The sequence below is a fragment of the Pleurodeles waltl genome, chromosome 12 (genome assembly GCF_031143425.1).
Source record: "Pleurodeles waltl isolate 20211129_DDA chromosome 12, aPleWal1.hap1.20221129, whole genome shotgun sequence".
NCBI classification, from domain to species: domain Eukaryota; kingdom Metazoa; phylum Chordata; class Amphibia; order Caudata; family Salamandridae; genus Pleurodeles; species Pleurodeles waltl.
In genome coordinates this window covers 487,574,558-487,588,767 of record NC_090451.1, presented here as the reverse complement: position 1 = coordinate 487,588,767, position 14,210 = coordinate 487,574,558, and the positions used below count along the sequence as shown (strand labels likewise).

Sequence of the window (14,210 nt, the reverse complement as noted above, 5' to 3'; positions counted from 1 at the left end):
TTTCGGAAATTTGTTATGACAAAAACTGTTCCTGGCCTTGAGCCGTATCTTTCCATTGATATGCTCAGTGGCCTACGCAGATTACTCACTTATTTTAGGCTGAACCTATTTCATCAGCTGATTGCCCCCGGAGGGACATGGTGTAAAGCTTTTGATCTCCCAGCTTGCTCTTGTGATATGGTCTCTATTAAAGACACTGTGCATGTAGTACTGTTATGCCCTTTTATACTTCTCTTAGGCATAAGTATACAAAAAACCCTTTTTTAACTGAGCAATTTACTCAGGTGAGGTTGAATAAACGTATATACTACTTGTGTGGGCCACTGTGTGATTGTTTGCAGTAGAGTACATGGGAACTGTTGCAATAGTAGGTAGGGTTAATCCTGGGATTTTTTTTCCCCCTGTTGGCTAGGGAGGAGCCAGGAGTCGCACCTCCTCCCAGAAGCTAGTGCCGGGCATACAAGTACAGCACTACTGGACATGTGGAAGACAGAAGGACTGCACCTGCTGTTAAAACGTTTGAGGAGACCTAGACCTGCTCCCACTTGTACCCAGGACAAGGAAGTGTCATCCAAGGGTCAGTTGGCTGACCTGTTAAACTGCAAGACACAACAAGCTGTTAGAAGCCTTTTTTTTAAGAGCCCGTCTGACAGGACCTGCAATGAATCCTGCTGGTGGCTTCTGCTGGAGTGATTTTTGATTCCCCAAGTGCTGTTCCTGAGGTCCTGGGACCCTTGGCTGTGTCAAAATGTACTCTTCCTGACATCTTGAGAAACCTGGGACCTGGAAGCATTTTGGCTCCAAAGACCCTCTGAGGACCTGGACAAACGTGCTAAGTCAGTCCGATGAAGATGCGTAGCCACTGAGCTAATGATCAAGGTTGCTCCAACTTGGAGCTTTTCCTCAATGGCAAATCTGTTTCAGTGGAACGCTTTGGAGAAGGTATCTGGCTTGCGGGAGCTACGTCTTGCAGTCTTGCTTCACTGAAGGAATTTGAGCTCCAAAAAAATGACCAAGTCGGAACATATAAATATTCATCGTTTGAAGGCGTCAAAAGTATTCAGCCAGTGCAGGACCTTCCTTGGGCACAAATTTTGAATTTCTCTCGCCTGGATCTTTCCCACCAAAAGTAGGTGGCGTCAATGGGATCTTGCCCAATGGCTATAAGGCCTCTTGGAGCCCACCTCAACCACAGCCTGTTGCTTTGCACCACTGAGGATTTTTTACTTCATTTTAGAAACTGAGTCAGACGGTAAAACTTCCGACCGGGTTGAAACTGGGTTCGATCTCTGATGACTGTGGTTGGTGCATAAAGCTTTTTGTAGGTATTTTCATTTTAAACTTTAAAAATCCACTTCTCTGGTTCCCCTTATTGGATTTTTGCGGGTTGGTGTCATGTTGTTTAAAAAAACAATGATTTCCTATTTTTATAAATTGAAATGGGATTTAGATTGTTTTGTGTTTTTGACTTTTGAACTGTCTTGGTACTTCTAAAGGCTTTGCACATTTTCTCAAGCTTGTCTGCTGTGTGCCATTGCTACCAGTGTTTGAGCTCAGGATTAAATTACTGACGCCTTTACGGACCTAACAAATAGTTATTATTACTTGTGATGGATTGCCGTCCAACCCAACTAATAATTCACAGTCTCATAGTGAGGGTCTCCTGTGCAAAGAGAGATTAAAAGCTTTGGGTCCAATACACTGAATTTAGAAAGGTGTTGCAGTAAAGAGCCAGGTCTTTAAGTTCTACTGAAAGAGGTTGTGATTGATAAACTTGACGCATGTGAGGGATTTGTATCTTGGCACAATTAAAACCGTGAACTGTGAACAAGTGAGCCGAGGCACATCAATGACTTCTGGATTGTGTGTATCCTTTACAGCTGGATGGCAGAAAGGTTAGGCCAGAGGGATGAATTTCCTTGTGATGGTTTTAAAGACCACATGTTTGTGAATAGGGAGGCAATGAAGATGTTTGAGATGATTAGTTATGTGCTCCCTTCTTGAGAAAGCCTAGACTGTCCTAGCTGTAGTAGTTTTCAGTACCAAGAATGGTGTGGAAAATGTTCCCGGGCAGTCCTAATAAAATAGAATTACAATTACAAAAATCCAGAGAAGGTGAGATTACAACCACATTAATATATTTATTGGAATTCTATGGAAGATGTAAAACGTTCTTAGAGAAAGAAAGCATATTCCCAAATGTTTAGCGGTTTGTTTTTTGAAGCAAAGATTATGATCAGACTTAATCCCTAGTTACTTAAATTTCTCCACTAAGACAAGGGCTTTTCCCCATCAACAAAGTCCCCTAGGCAACAGACAATGGTGAGGTTGATTTCCTCCTTCTTAAAAACTGTCTTTTCTGTGTTTGGTTTAGTTGACTTTATTACGTCAAGTGAGATATGTCTGACCTATGAGATGCAGGAATGGCCATCAAATCATGTGATTAAATTGTATCAATTGTAGCAGAAGAAATTGTAGCTGAAAGAAGTGATCATTTTTTTCCACTTTTTACTTTGTTCTACCTTCTTAGACTGGTAGCATAAGGAAGAAAGGCAAATTATAAGGAAGCATTGCATGCCTGGCCCAGGGGAGAAAGAACTGTGGCTGGGACATTAGGGAGTCAATTAAGATAGTATAATGCCTGTAATTAGGTCAGCCTGTAAGTTTGTTGCCTGAAGATTAAAAAGAGCAATGACCTAATTCGGACTAGAAGTAAAATCAGCATAGGGGGTTTTAGACTAATTAAAAGTTGCATGAAAAAGAAGCCGATTTATCAACTTTAATAATCCGGAGTTTTGCTTTTGCAAAATTGAGTGTAGATTGAACAGAACAGATAAGTCTTATTTTGCTTAATAATGCAACTTACTAACTCTGCTCATTGTGGTGGGTTTTGGTGTTTTGTGTTTCCATCAGGATCCGCAATGGATGCCTGTGCCTATGGACGCCATGTTGGAATCGTTTTTGTTAGTCTATAATAATTTATTGCTAGTTAGAACCTATATATGTGCTTGCCTGTGCATGCACAGCGACCACCTTGCAATTATTTTAAATACCCTTTGGTAGAAAACATTCTAATACGCCCACCTCTGTATCTGCATGCATGTGCACACATGCTTTGCCCTCTTGGAATGCTTTTGTCCATTGAGTATTTTAAAGCGAATAAGCATTGGTATATCCAATTGCCCTGCACTGGTATAATAACGGTAGGGTTGCAGGCTTTGCCAAAACTTGCTTAAAATTCTAGACTGATGATCTGTCCCATAACACTTAAAGGTAGCCCTGTGTACAGGGTCCAGAGACTTTGAAGGGTTTTTTGCCAAAGGGTTTCCTATGGTTTAGGGTTAAAATACGGTTTTCTGCGTGTTTCATAGATCCTTCATAAGACCGTGTCACCTTGTTTTCTCGGTCCAGTGAGAAGGGATCTACTTATCCAGATTACTTTTTAAATTCTCTAGTGGCCAAAGGTTCCAGTAACGTTACTCTTCCCCCATTACTTGGCCCCTTCTGGAATCTGCACTCCATTGTCTTAGATGCTAATAGATACATAATGTAAAGAGGTGTATTTTGAGTTACAGAGGTGACTAACATTTCCTTTCCTGTCACCAGATTTGCATTGAGGGAAATATTGCAAGTGGAAAGACAACCTGCCTGGAATATTTTTCTAAAACTCCAAATATTGAGGTAATACATTTAAAGTGTTTTGACTTTGTTTTGTGCATCCACAGATACATGTCTACAAATGTGTTGTATTTCTTAGCTTTGCATTTGCTTATGATAGTCTCCATGTGTGTTCTGGTGGCATTTGTATCCCTGATACTTACTGCTAATGTAAAGTCAACAGTGGAGACAGTTCAGAGTATTTCATCTTTAAAAGAAAAACTGACCTTCGGGTTAGTGAGCAAGTCCATGATCCCACTAACCCAGCTGAGCATGTCTTTTGGCTTTTTCAGTCATTAAGATTATTTAGAAGTTTATAACACTTAACTTATAGAAAGGATGTGCATCTTTTTGCATGCCTGACTGGAGTTGCTGGCATGTTGGAACCTTGAGCTCTGGGATGTCGCTAAACATCTCTTATTAATGTGATTTGACTCCTGAACACGGTACTTAATTTACTAATCCCAAATGGCATATCAGACCTTTGGTTACCACCACAATACAATGGAGTAGAAACCACACCAGAACATTTAAATCAGTTGTGATGTGGGCTTCAGTGTGAAATCACACCATCCACGATAGTAGCTTTCAAAGCTATAGGCCAAAAACAGCAACACTCGTGTGAGAGTAAACCGGTCTGGCATTTTTAAAAACCTACTTCTAATATCAGTCACGTCACCTGTACATTGTACTAAAACCCACACAACCTATATGCATAACATGTAGGCATGAGCCATGCTATGCATGGAGTTAGCAAGTCTCTGCAGAAACAAGATGTAAAAGTGCTAATTAACTACATATATTGGAGAATCCTTTATTTGTTGTAAAATCAAACTTTAAAATGTAATACCCATACTTGTATATATTGTTTATGGAAAGGAAGGAACACCTTGATGTTTGCTGCAGTACCTTTGGAGAAGTAATCTAGCAGAAAGAAGAAAATGCCATCTCTTGTCCAGCGCTTATTTAGTCGTTGTAGTTCTTATAGTTGGTCCTTTTTAAAATGTAGCACAGCATTAAGGAAGACTAAAGGAAACCTATTTGTGTTCATTCTTTACATCTGGCTGGTGGAAGCTAGACACGTTTTTTTAATCTCCTGACAAGGTTGGAGCACTGCCTTAAATGCTTACTAAACCATGTGATATCTCTGGACTCAAATTTATTGATCTGCCACTCGGTGGTATTTAATTTTCTCATATGCGGGATGCAACCTTTTTGTTTGCTTTCTGTCAGGTAATGCATCTTATCGTCTGGAAATTAATAGTTCGTTTTTTCCGTTAAAGGTTTGATATAGACCAGCTCTTTCAAGGTGGCATTGGTGCTCTTTCCTTAGAGCAAAAGTAAAGTTTTATAATACCGAAACTTAGAAAAAGGAAGTAGGTTACATTAGGGAGGGTGGAGCCTGGTAAATTAAAGAGCATTCAGAATACAGTTTTTGCTGTTTGAATGAGAACCAAATAATTTCAAGGTATAATCCAAAAAGAAGTCTTTACATCCTTTGTTGAAGGTAAGAGGAGAGGGTTGGTGTAAAGAAATGGCTCCCTGTTGCAGTTACCCGCCACTTTTTGCCTGATACTGATGCTGACTTGACTGAGAAGTGTGCTGGGACCCTGCTAACCAGGCCCCAGCACCAGTGTTCTTTCACCTAAAATGTACTTTTGATTCCACAATTGGCACACCCTGGCATCCAGGTAAGTCCCTTGTAACTGGTACCCCTGGTACCAAGGGCCCTGATGCCAGGGAAGGTCTCTAAGGGCTGCAGCATATCTTATGCCACCCTGGGGACCCCTCACTCAGCACAGACACACTGCTTGCCAGCTTGTGTGTGCTGATGAGAACAAAACGAGTAAGTCGACATGGCACTCCCCTCAGGGTGCCATGCCAACCTCACACTGCCTATGCAGTATAGATAAGTCACCCCTCTAGTAGGCCTTACAGCCCTAAGGCAGGGTGCACTATACCATAGGTGAGGGCACCAGTGCATGAGCACTATGCCCCTACAGTGTCTAAGCAAAACCTTAGACATTGTAAGTGCAGGGTAGCCATAAGAGTATATGGTCTGGGAGTCTGTCAAAAACGAACTCCACAGCTCCATAATGGCTACACTGAATACTGGGAAGTTTGGTATCAAACTTCTCAGAATAATAAACCCACACTGATGCCAGTGTTGGATTTATTAAAAAATGCACACAGAGGGCATCTTAGAGATACCCCCTGTATTTTACCCAATTGTTCAGTGCAGGACTGACTGGTCTGTGCCAGCCTGCTGCTGAGAGACGAGTGTCTGACCTCATGCGGTGAGAGCCTTTGTGCTCTCTGAGGACAGAAACAAAGCCTGCTCTGGGTGGAGGTGTTTCACACCTCCCCCCTGCAGGAACTGTAACACCTAGCAGTGAGCTTCAAAGGCTCAAGCTTCGTGTTACAATGCCACAGGGCACTCCAGCTAGTGGAGATGCCCGCCCCCTGGACACAGCCCCCACTTTTGGCGGCAAGTCCAGGAGAGATAATGAGAAAAACAAGGAGGAGTCACTGGCCAGTCAGGACAGCCCCTAAGGTGTCCTGAGCTGAGGTGACTCTGACTTTTAGAAATCCTCCATCTTGTAGAAGGAGGATTCCCCCAATAGGGATAGGAATGTGACCCCCTCCCCTTGGGAGGAGGCACAAAGAGGGTGTACCCACCCTCAGGGCTAGTAGCCATTGGCTACTAACCCCCCCCAGACCTAAACACGCCCTTAAATTTAGTATTTAAGGGCTCCCCTGAACCTAAGAATTTAGATTCCTGCAACTTACCGAAGAAGAAGACTGCTGAGCTGAAAACCCCTGCAGAAGAAGAAAGAAGACACCAACTGCTTTGGCCCCAGTCCTACCGGCCTGTCTCCTGCCTTCTAAAGAACCCTGCTCCAGCGACGCTTTCTCCAGGACCAGCGACCTCTGAATCCTCAGAGGACTGCCCTGCTTCCAAGAGACCAAGAAACTCCCGAGGACAGCGGCACTGCTCCAAAAGAACTGCAACTTTGTTTCAAGGAGCAGATTTAAAGACCCCTGCAACTCCCCGCAAGAAGCGTGAGACTTGCAACACTGCACCCGGCGACCCCGACTCAACTGGTGGAGAACCAACACCTCAGGGAGGACCCTCCGGCGACTCCGAGTCCGTGAGTAACCAAAGTTGTCCCCCCTGAGCCCCCACAGCGACGCCTGCAGAGGGAATCCCGAGGCTCCCCCTGACCGCGACTGCCTGACTCCATTTTCCGACTGCTGGAAAAGACCCTGCACCCGCAGCCCCCAGCACCTAAAGGAACGGAACTCCTGTGCAGGAGTGACCCCCAGGAAGCCCTCTCCCTTGCCCAGGTGGTGGCTACCCCGAGGAGCCCCCCCTTGCCTGCCTGCAACGCTGAAGAGATCCCTTGATCTCTCATTGATTACCATTGAAAACCCGACGCTTGTTTCTACACTGCACCCGGCCGCTGCAGTGCCGCTGAGGGTGTACTTTTTGTGTGGACTTGTGTCCCCCCCGGTGCCCTACAAAACCCCCCTGGTCTGCCCTCCGAAGACGCGGGTACTTACCTGCTGGCAGACCGGAACCGGGGCACCCCCTTCTCTCCATTGAAGCCTATGTGTGTTGGGCACCTCTTTGACCTCTGCACCTGACCGGCCCTGAGCTGCTGGTGTGGTAACTTTGGGGTTTCTCTGAATCCCCAACGGTGGGCTACCTTGGACCCAAACCTGAGACTTGTAAGTGATTTACTTACCTGACAAACCTAACAAAAACTTACCTCCCCCAGGAACTGTGAAAATTGCACTGTGTCCACTTTTAAAACAGCTTATTGTGTTTTATGTGAAAAGTATACATGCTAAAGAAATGATTCAAAGTTCCTAAAGTACGTACCTGCAATACCTTTCAAATGAGATATTACATGTAGAATTTGAACCTGTGGTTCTTAAAATAAACTAAGAAAATATATTTTTCTATAACAAAACCTATTCGCTGGATTTGTCTCTGAGTGTGTGTTCCTCATTTATTGCCTGTGTGTATGTACAACAAATGCTTAACACTACTCCTTTGATAAGCCTACTGCTCGACCACACTACCACAAAATAGAGCATTAGTATTATCTCTTTTTGCCACTATCTTACCTCTAAGGGGAACCCTTGGACTCTGTGTATGCTATTCCTTACTTTGAAATAGCACATACAGAGCCAACTTCCTACAGTTGGGCTCTGAAACCAGAACGGGGGTGCCCCCAAGTGAGATTGTTGACCCTTTGAGTATCTGATTATGGTATTTACGTGAGCCAAGGGTCAGGATGTCTAGGAGAAACAAGCACTCCTAAAATGGTGGGGAGACAGGCTTAAAAAAATCTATTTGCCTATTTGGTCTGCGGAATCCGATTTTATCAGGGCAAGCTATATTTGGGGTCAACTGGTCTTTTATGGCAAGATAGAGCTGGCAAAAAAAAGGTATTCTGTTCATTCAGAGAGTGAATGATCAATGAAAATGCCTTGTTTTTATCTAGTCACACTTGCTGTTTGTTCAAACACATAGGTAAAATGTCTGTTAATGTCTTCTAACAAATTGTTGTTTATTTTTTACGGATATTGGGTTTTATTTCTCTTTCTCTGACTGAAACTTTGTAAAGCGAACTGTATGACAATCTTCCTGCCCACACAATATTTAAATAGCTTGTGAATGAACTGGTACACACATTTCAAAATCTATTTGAGTCGTTAGGAAACCATTTTTTTTTTTTATAATTCTGAAACTAAATGGAAAAAATGATTTTAATACACTCAGAATACTTTACTTGGTGATGTGCAAAAGATAAATATTTGCTGAAACACGATTTCCACATTATCGTTTTATCAGTAAAACTGCAGTTCAGTGGGAAGGTTTGTGGCCATTTCAGTGGAGCCTGTGTCTGAAAATGAAAGTGCTATCATCATGCTTTAGGAGTTAATTTAAGAAATGTGAGAGTTTTTAAATATGAATTGAGAAACATTCCTGTGCCTGCTCCGATGACAATGCTGTTAGTCAAGTCAGGTGTCGGGGGGCGTGGCCAAGCCAGTAGTGATGGTGGACGTGAGCCGATAGAGCTCCGCGTCCTTCCCAGCTTATCCAGAAGCATCCAGCGACGGTGGGGTCGGTGGCGCTCACACGATGGGTGCGCTGCGGTGCTGCAGCGTTTCGGACTGCCCCGGCTCCGAGTGGCAGCCCCCCCTGAGTGGCACGGAGTTGGAGCGAGTCGTGCCCACGAGGATCCGTGGTCTGCGGAGCGGAGGTGGGCAGCAGGCGCGGACTCGGTGGGGCGCGCGGCCGAGGTGCCGGGAGGGCTCAACTGTTGGGGCCCGACGAGAGAGAGCGCCGGGGGGGCGCCGGGCCCAGATGAGCGGCGCGGAGCCTGGGAGGCCTTACGGTGCATAGCGGCAGGGGGCTGCCTCCCTGGTGCGGCGCTGCCACGGTAGCGAAGGAGACAGGGCCTACATCCCCCTCTGCCTGGAGGAGGCGCGGTGTGGGGACCTTGGGCCGCGAATTGGCCTGAGACACCCTGGGAGCTGGACATTGGAGGCCTGCAGTCCGGAGGAGGGTGAAAAGGAAACACTCACAGGGCCATTACCGTTGGGCTGCTCGTGCTGCTGCGCGGCACCGTCCTGGGGGCGCATGCAAGCGGGCCCAGTCCTTATCGATCTGGTGGAGCGTTGGCTCAGATGGTCCCTAGAGCGGCCTAAGAGTGGACCTGTTGCTGGTTTCGGTACTGGTGGCGAGGAGCTGACCTCCACTAGACTATAGTGGTGAGAGACTGAGCCACTGACTTGGCCGACTGAGAGTCACTGAGGGCAGACCTGGTGGGCCCGTTTTGCTGCACGACTGGCACATTCATTAAGCTGACCCCCCGGCTTGGTCCTCCTGGCCATGCTGGGTGTGCCGGTGGGCCCCCTCGCAACAACACCGTTTGTGTGCCGTCTGGTTGGCGGCATGGAGCCAGTTGACGTCCCTATAGATACTGGATATGGCAGAGACGGGCTGCCTTCGCTCTGGAACTGGGGTTGGGCGGTCGCAAGACGCAACAACACAAGACTGCCAGAAGCTAGATGCTGTACTGGCTGCGGTGGAGCGCATCGGTGACTCGCTGGAGCGGGCTCGCACATCCCTGGAAACCAAAATAGACAAGGTGGCCAGCGACCTTGTCCTGCTACATGCCGACCACCGTAATCTGACAGACAGGACAAGTACGACAGAGGCGCGGGTGGATGAGATGGCTCCGGCGACGTCTCGCCTAGAAACCAAAATGGGAGATGCACTGACCCGCATAGGAGAATTGGAACGTCGTGTTGAAGATGCGGAAGGCTGCACCCGACGAAATAACATACGGGTGGTTGGACTACCGGAGGGTGCGGAGGGTCCTGATGCGGTGGCCTACACTGAAAACTGGCTCCGAGGGTTAGTACCGGAGGGAACACTGACCCCTTTCTTCTCGGTGGAGGGAACGCATCGGATTCCTACACGACCAAGGCCTCTGGGAAGTGGCCCTCGTCCCTTTATAATTCGCTTGCTCCACTATGCAGACAGATATATCATTCTCAAGACTATGAGATCATCCCCACTGCCTCTAGTTGATAATGCGCAGATAATGCTGTTCCCGGACTACACACTGGCAGTGCAAAGAGACCGTGCCGCTTACCTACCCCTAAAGTGCAGACTCCGGACGCTGCGCCTTGAGTACTCTCTCTTATTCCCAGCCAAACTCCTCATCATAGCCGAGAACAAGTCTTACTTCTTTGCCACACCTGAAGCGGCGTGGGAATGGCTGGACTCAACAGGTCGTATCAAAGGCCGTGGAGCAAAGCGGAACCCGCCTTCATCGAAGACCAGGCGCAGCCGAGCGAGACGTGGCTGCAAAGGAGGTGGCGCGACCACTGAGACTGCGAAGCATGCTCCTGATCTGGAAGAAATTATACAGCAGCGGCGCGAGGCACTGCAGTCGGCGGAGGCTATCAATACCTCTCCGACGGCATCGGAAGCGGAAACTGAAATTTCACAGCCTCCCAGGGATCGCCCTACTACGCCGGACCGGCTCTCCGAGCTGGGTTTTCTGGCATGCCTGGGTGTGACTCCCGGCACTGCGGATGACCTCTTCTAGAACCTACTGGTGCCTACCTGAGTGGTTCGGAAATGTTGAAACTCTTCGCTCGGCATGAGTTATACATCTTGTCTATAGAGATGATATGTTATTCTGTATATGTTGACCAGCAGTGTGCCAGCTGAATCATGGGGCACTTAGCGGGCGGGTTGCACAACCTTCATTGGTACCCCAGTTGTTTATGAGCACCACTCGCCACTGGCCCCCACTCCGTTATCCCTTCAAGCCGGGGTGCATAGCTTAGTACACGCTCACTCCAGTGCTCCGTGGCCTACCCCACTCTCCTACCAGCGGAGAACTAACATGTATAATTATTTTGTTGACTGTATGAGTTGTCTGGTTTGGGCGGAAACCGGTTGTTCATCTGCTCTGATGGTATTGGATTTGTTATTGTTGATTTGGAGTCTATACATAGGATGCCTAACTGAGTGCTGGGGACCCGCCATTGTATGCACACACTTGCGCTCATGGGCCGAAAAGATAGCGCATAGCCACACCAACCAGACGCTGCCATGAACCCACATATTATGATTAAGTGGAACGTACGTGGCATTCACACGCCTAAGCGCAGGTACTCCATATACTCATATCTTAAAAGACACTCTCTGCACATCGCCTTTCTGCAGGAAACCCACTTGGCGCTCCCGGTGCTTCCCCGCTTGCAGCGGCATTGGAGAGGACAATTATACGCAACAGGCCACTCTACCTATGCTAGAGGCTCCCTGGTCTGGATCAAGCCGGGTGTCCCCTTTGTAGCAGAAGACCAAATCATAGATCCTCAGGGGAGATTTGCCCTGGTGCGTGGGCGACTTGCGGGCCGAGCCATAGTGCTGGGCTGTATATACGCCCAAATGTAGATCAAGCCTCCTTCCGGCACACTTTGTCTAATCAGTTGTCAGGGTGGAGTGATTACCCTTGGTTACTGGGAAGGGACTTTAACAGCGTGCTAGATATAGACTTAGACCGCTGCTTCCCCCCACTGCCTACATCGCCTACTGTGTCAGCTGCGCGTGCGTTGGCCATCTGGACCCAAAACTGCTGTCTGATCGATATATGGCGGCACAGTAATGGCACAGACAGAGTTTACTCGGATTACTCCGCCCCACACTCCATCCATGTGCGTCTTGACAGAATACTCTGTACACAAAATGTGTCCTCTGCGGTCATGAGTGCGGATTATTTGGGTCGCACGCATTCCGACCACAACCCACAGAATGTGCGCTTGGGCTGGGATACATCTCCTCTAGCTATCCCTGCTTGGAAACTTAGGCCTGAACTCCTGGACGATGCAGCATTTAAAGCATCGCTGGATACGGCGATCCCTGAATACTTTAAGCATAATGACGGCACTGCCTCCACGGGCCTGCTGGAATGGGACGCCTTTAAGGTCTTCATCAGAGGCCACTGCATGGGAACGCAATGGAATCTACGCCGTTCGGTTGAGCATGATCTTGCCCGTATAGAGTGGAGCCTGCTGCGCCCTGAGAGGGAAGCTACTCGAAGCCCCACTGAGATGGCTTTGTTGTCTAAGGCTCGTGCCGAGCGCATATCCCTTCTTGAACCGCTGCGTCATTTAAATTACGCTGCTCACTCTGCGCGCACGCATGCCTCAGCAGACAAATCGGGCAAGCTTCTAACCTGGCTGACCAGAAGTGATCGAGATCACGGCCCAGTTGTTGAGATTCGCTCAGAAACTGGTAACTTACTTCATACACCTTTGGAAATACATTCCGTGTTTACGCAGCACTATAAGACTTTGTGTATCTCAGCTGTGACTCCCCACCGACGGTCCTGCGCTGCGTTTCTCTCTGGAGTTGCGCTTCCTTGCCTGACGGCCACCCAGAGGAATACGTTGGAGGAGTCTCTCGACCACACTGAGATTCAGGCCAATATCCGTGAGCTGTCGGCTGGTAGGACACGGGCCCGGATGGTTTGCCGGACGACTTTTACAAGGCGTTCGCTTCAACCCTTGCGCCCTGGCTACTCCGTGTCTGTGAGGAGGCAGTGCAGAGTGGATTCTTGTCGACATCCCAGAATGAGGCGATTCTTGTATCCCTTCCCAAACCCGGCAAGGACCCGACGGAGTTGGGTTCATACCGTCCATTGGCAATGCTCATTACAGATTACAAAATACTGGCCAAAACCTTAGCATTGCTTTTAGCGCCTATGACACCAGGCTTGGTACACCCTGATCAAAACGGGTTTGTACCTGCAAGAGATACATCACACAACATTAGGCGGTTGTTCCGTGTCATGCATTATTCGAGACGGGACTGGCCACTGGCAAGATGCCTTGCCCTCGACCTTGAGAAAGCTTTTGATTTTTTAGAGTGGCCTTACCTTTTCGAGGTCTTACAGCGATTTGGCATTGGCCCCCTTTTTCTTTGCTTAATCAAACTGCTATACACTAACCCTCAGGTCCGGGTCAGAGTGGGGGGGATTATCTCGGAGACAGTGAACGTGTGCAGAGGCACAAGACAGGGTTGTCTCCTTTCCCTGCTGCTGTTTTCACTCGCCATGGAGCCGCTGGCGGCGGTCCTACGCAACAGGGGTTCCTGTTGGGGAATTGTCCTGGGAGATGGCCTGCATGTGGCTGACGACCTTTTACTGTATTTTAGAGATATCACGCATGTCCCTCCAGAGGTCTGGACCCTACTGCAGCAGTTTGCCTCGCTCTCTAGACTCAGGGTTAACTGGTCTAAGTCGTGCCTCTTCCCCTTCGATCCCACACTTTTAAATCCAGAGCTTTGTCTCTCTGGAAATACTGTTCCTTGGCAACCTCACACATTCAGATATATTTAGGCATACGCATTTACCACCATAAAGAAGACTTATTCGATGGTAACCTTAAGAGAGCGGTGTCCTCCATTAGATCCCAAATGGCTTTCTGGCAAACGCTACCGCTGTCTGTGACGGGCAGGATAGCACTATTAAAAACGATTGTCTTACCACGCTTATTTTATTACTTTTCCAATCTCCCACACTATATCCCGGCTAGTTTCTTCAGGGGCCTGGAGCCCAAGCTGAGAGAATTTATCTGAAATGGGGGCGCTGCAGAGTTGGGCTTACAAAATTGTATATGCCGCTGCAGAGAGGTGGCCTATTGGCCCCTAATCTGGAACATTATTATTACTTGGCTTTTCAGCTCCAGTCGGTGTCCAAATGGCTAGCAGGCCTTCATCTTACGGACACGGCGACTACTGAGAGCCCCTGGTCCCTCATGCAGGTGTCGCACCTATTTCACCCGCTCACACGCGCAGCACTGTTGGGGCAGCTCTTCCTTAAGGTGGCCCACAGCTGTTACAGAAGGTCCCTACGCATTGCGGGGGGACTGTTCTGTTCGCCCCAGCCTTGGCACTGCTGGGTACTCCTCGAGGCACCACAGTTACGTCAGGAACTGAACTAAGTGAGTGGCAT

The 14,210-nt window shown here is 47.8% G+C and overlaps 1 protein-coding gene across 2 annotated transcripts in view; it reads left to right on the top strand.

The window, feature by feature from the left end:
- TK2 (thymidine kinase 2) overlaps positions 1-14,210 on the top strand; it is a 215,630-nt gene that overhangs the window by 19,924 nt on the left and 181,496 nt on the right. Inside the window, exon 3 of one of the 2 annotated variants that reach the window (XM_069217175.1) lies at positions 3,607-3,681. The exons of the other annotated variant lie outside the window; for it this stretch is intronic. Coding sequence (XP_069073276.1) covers positions 3,607-3,681 — 75 coding nt within the window. The remainder of the gene's footprint in view (positions 1-3,606; positions 3,682-14,210) is intronic. 2 annotated transcript variants of the gene reach the window in all.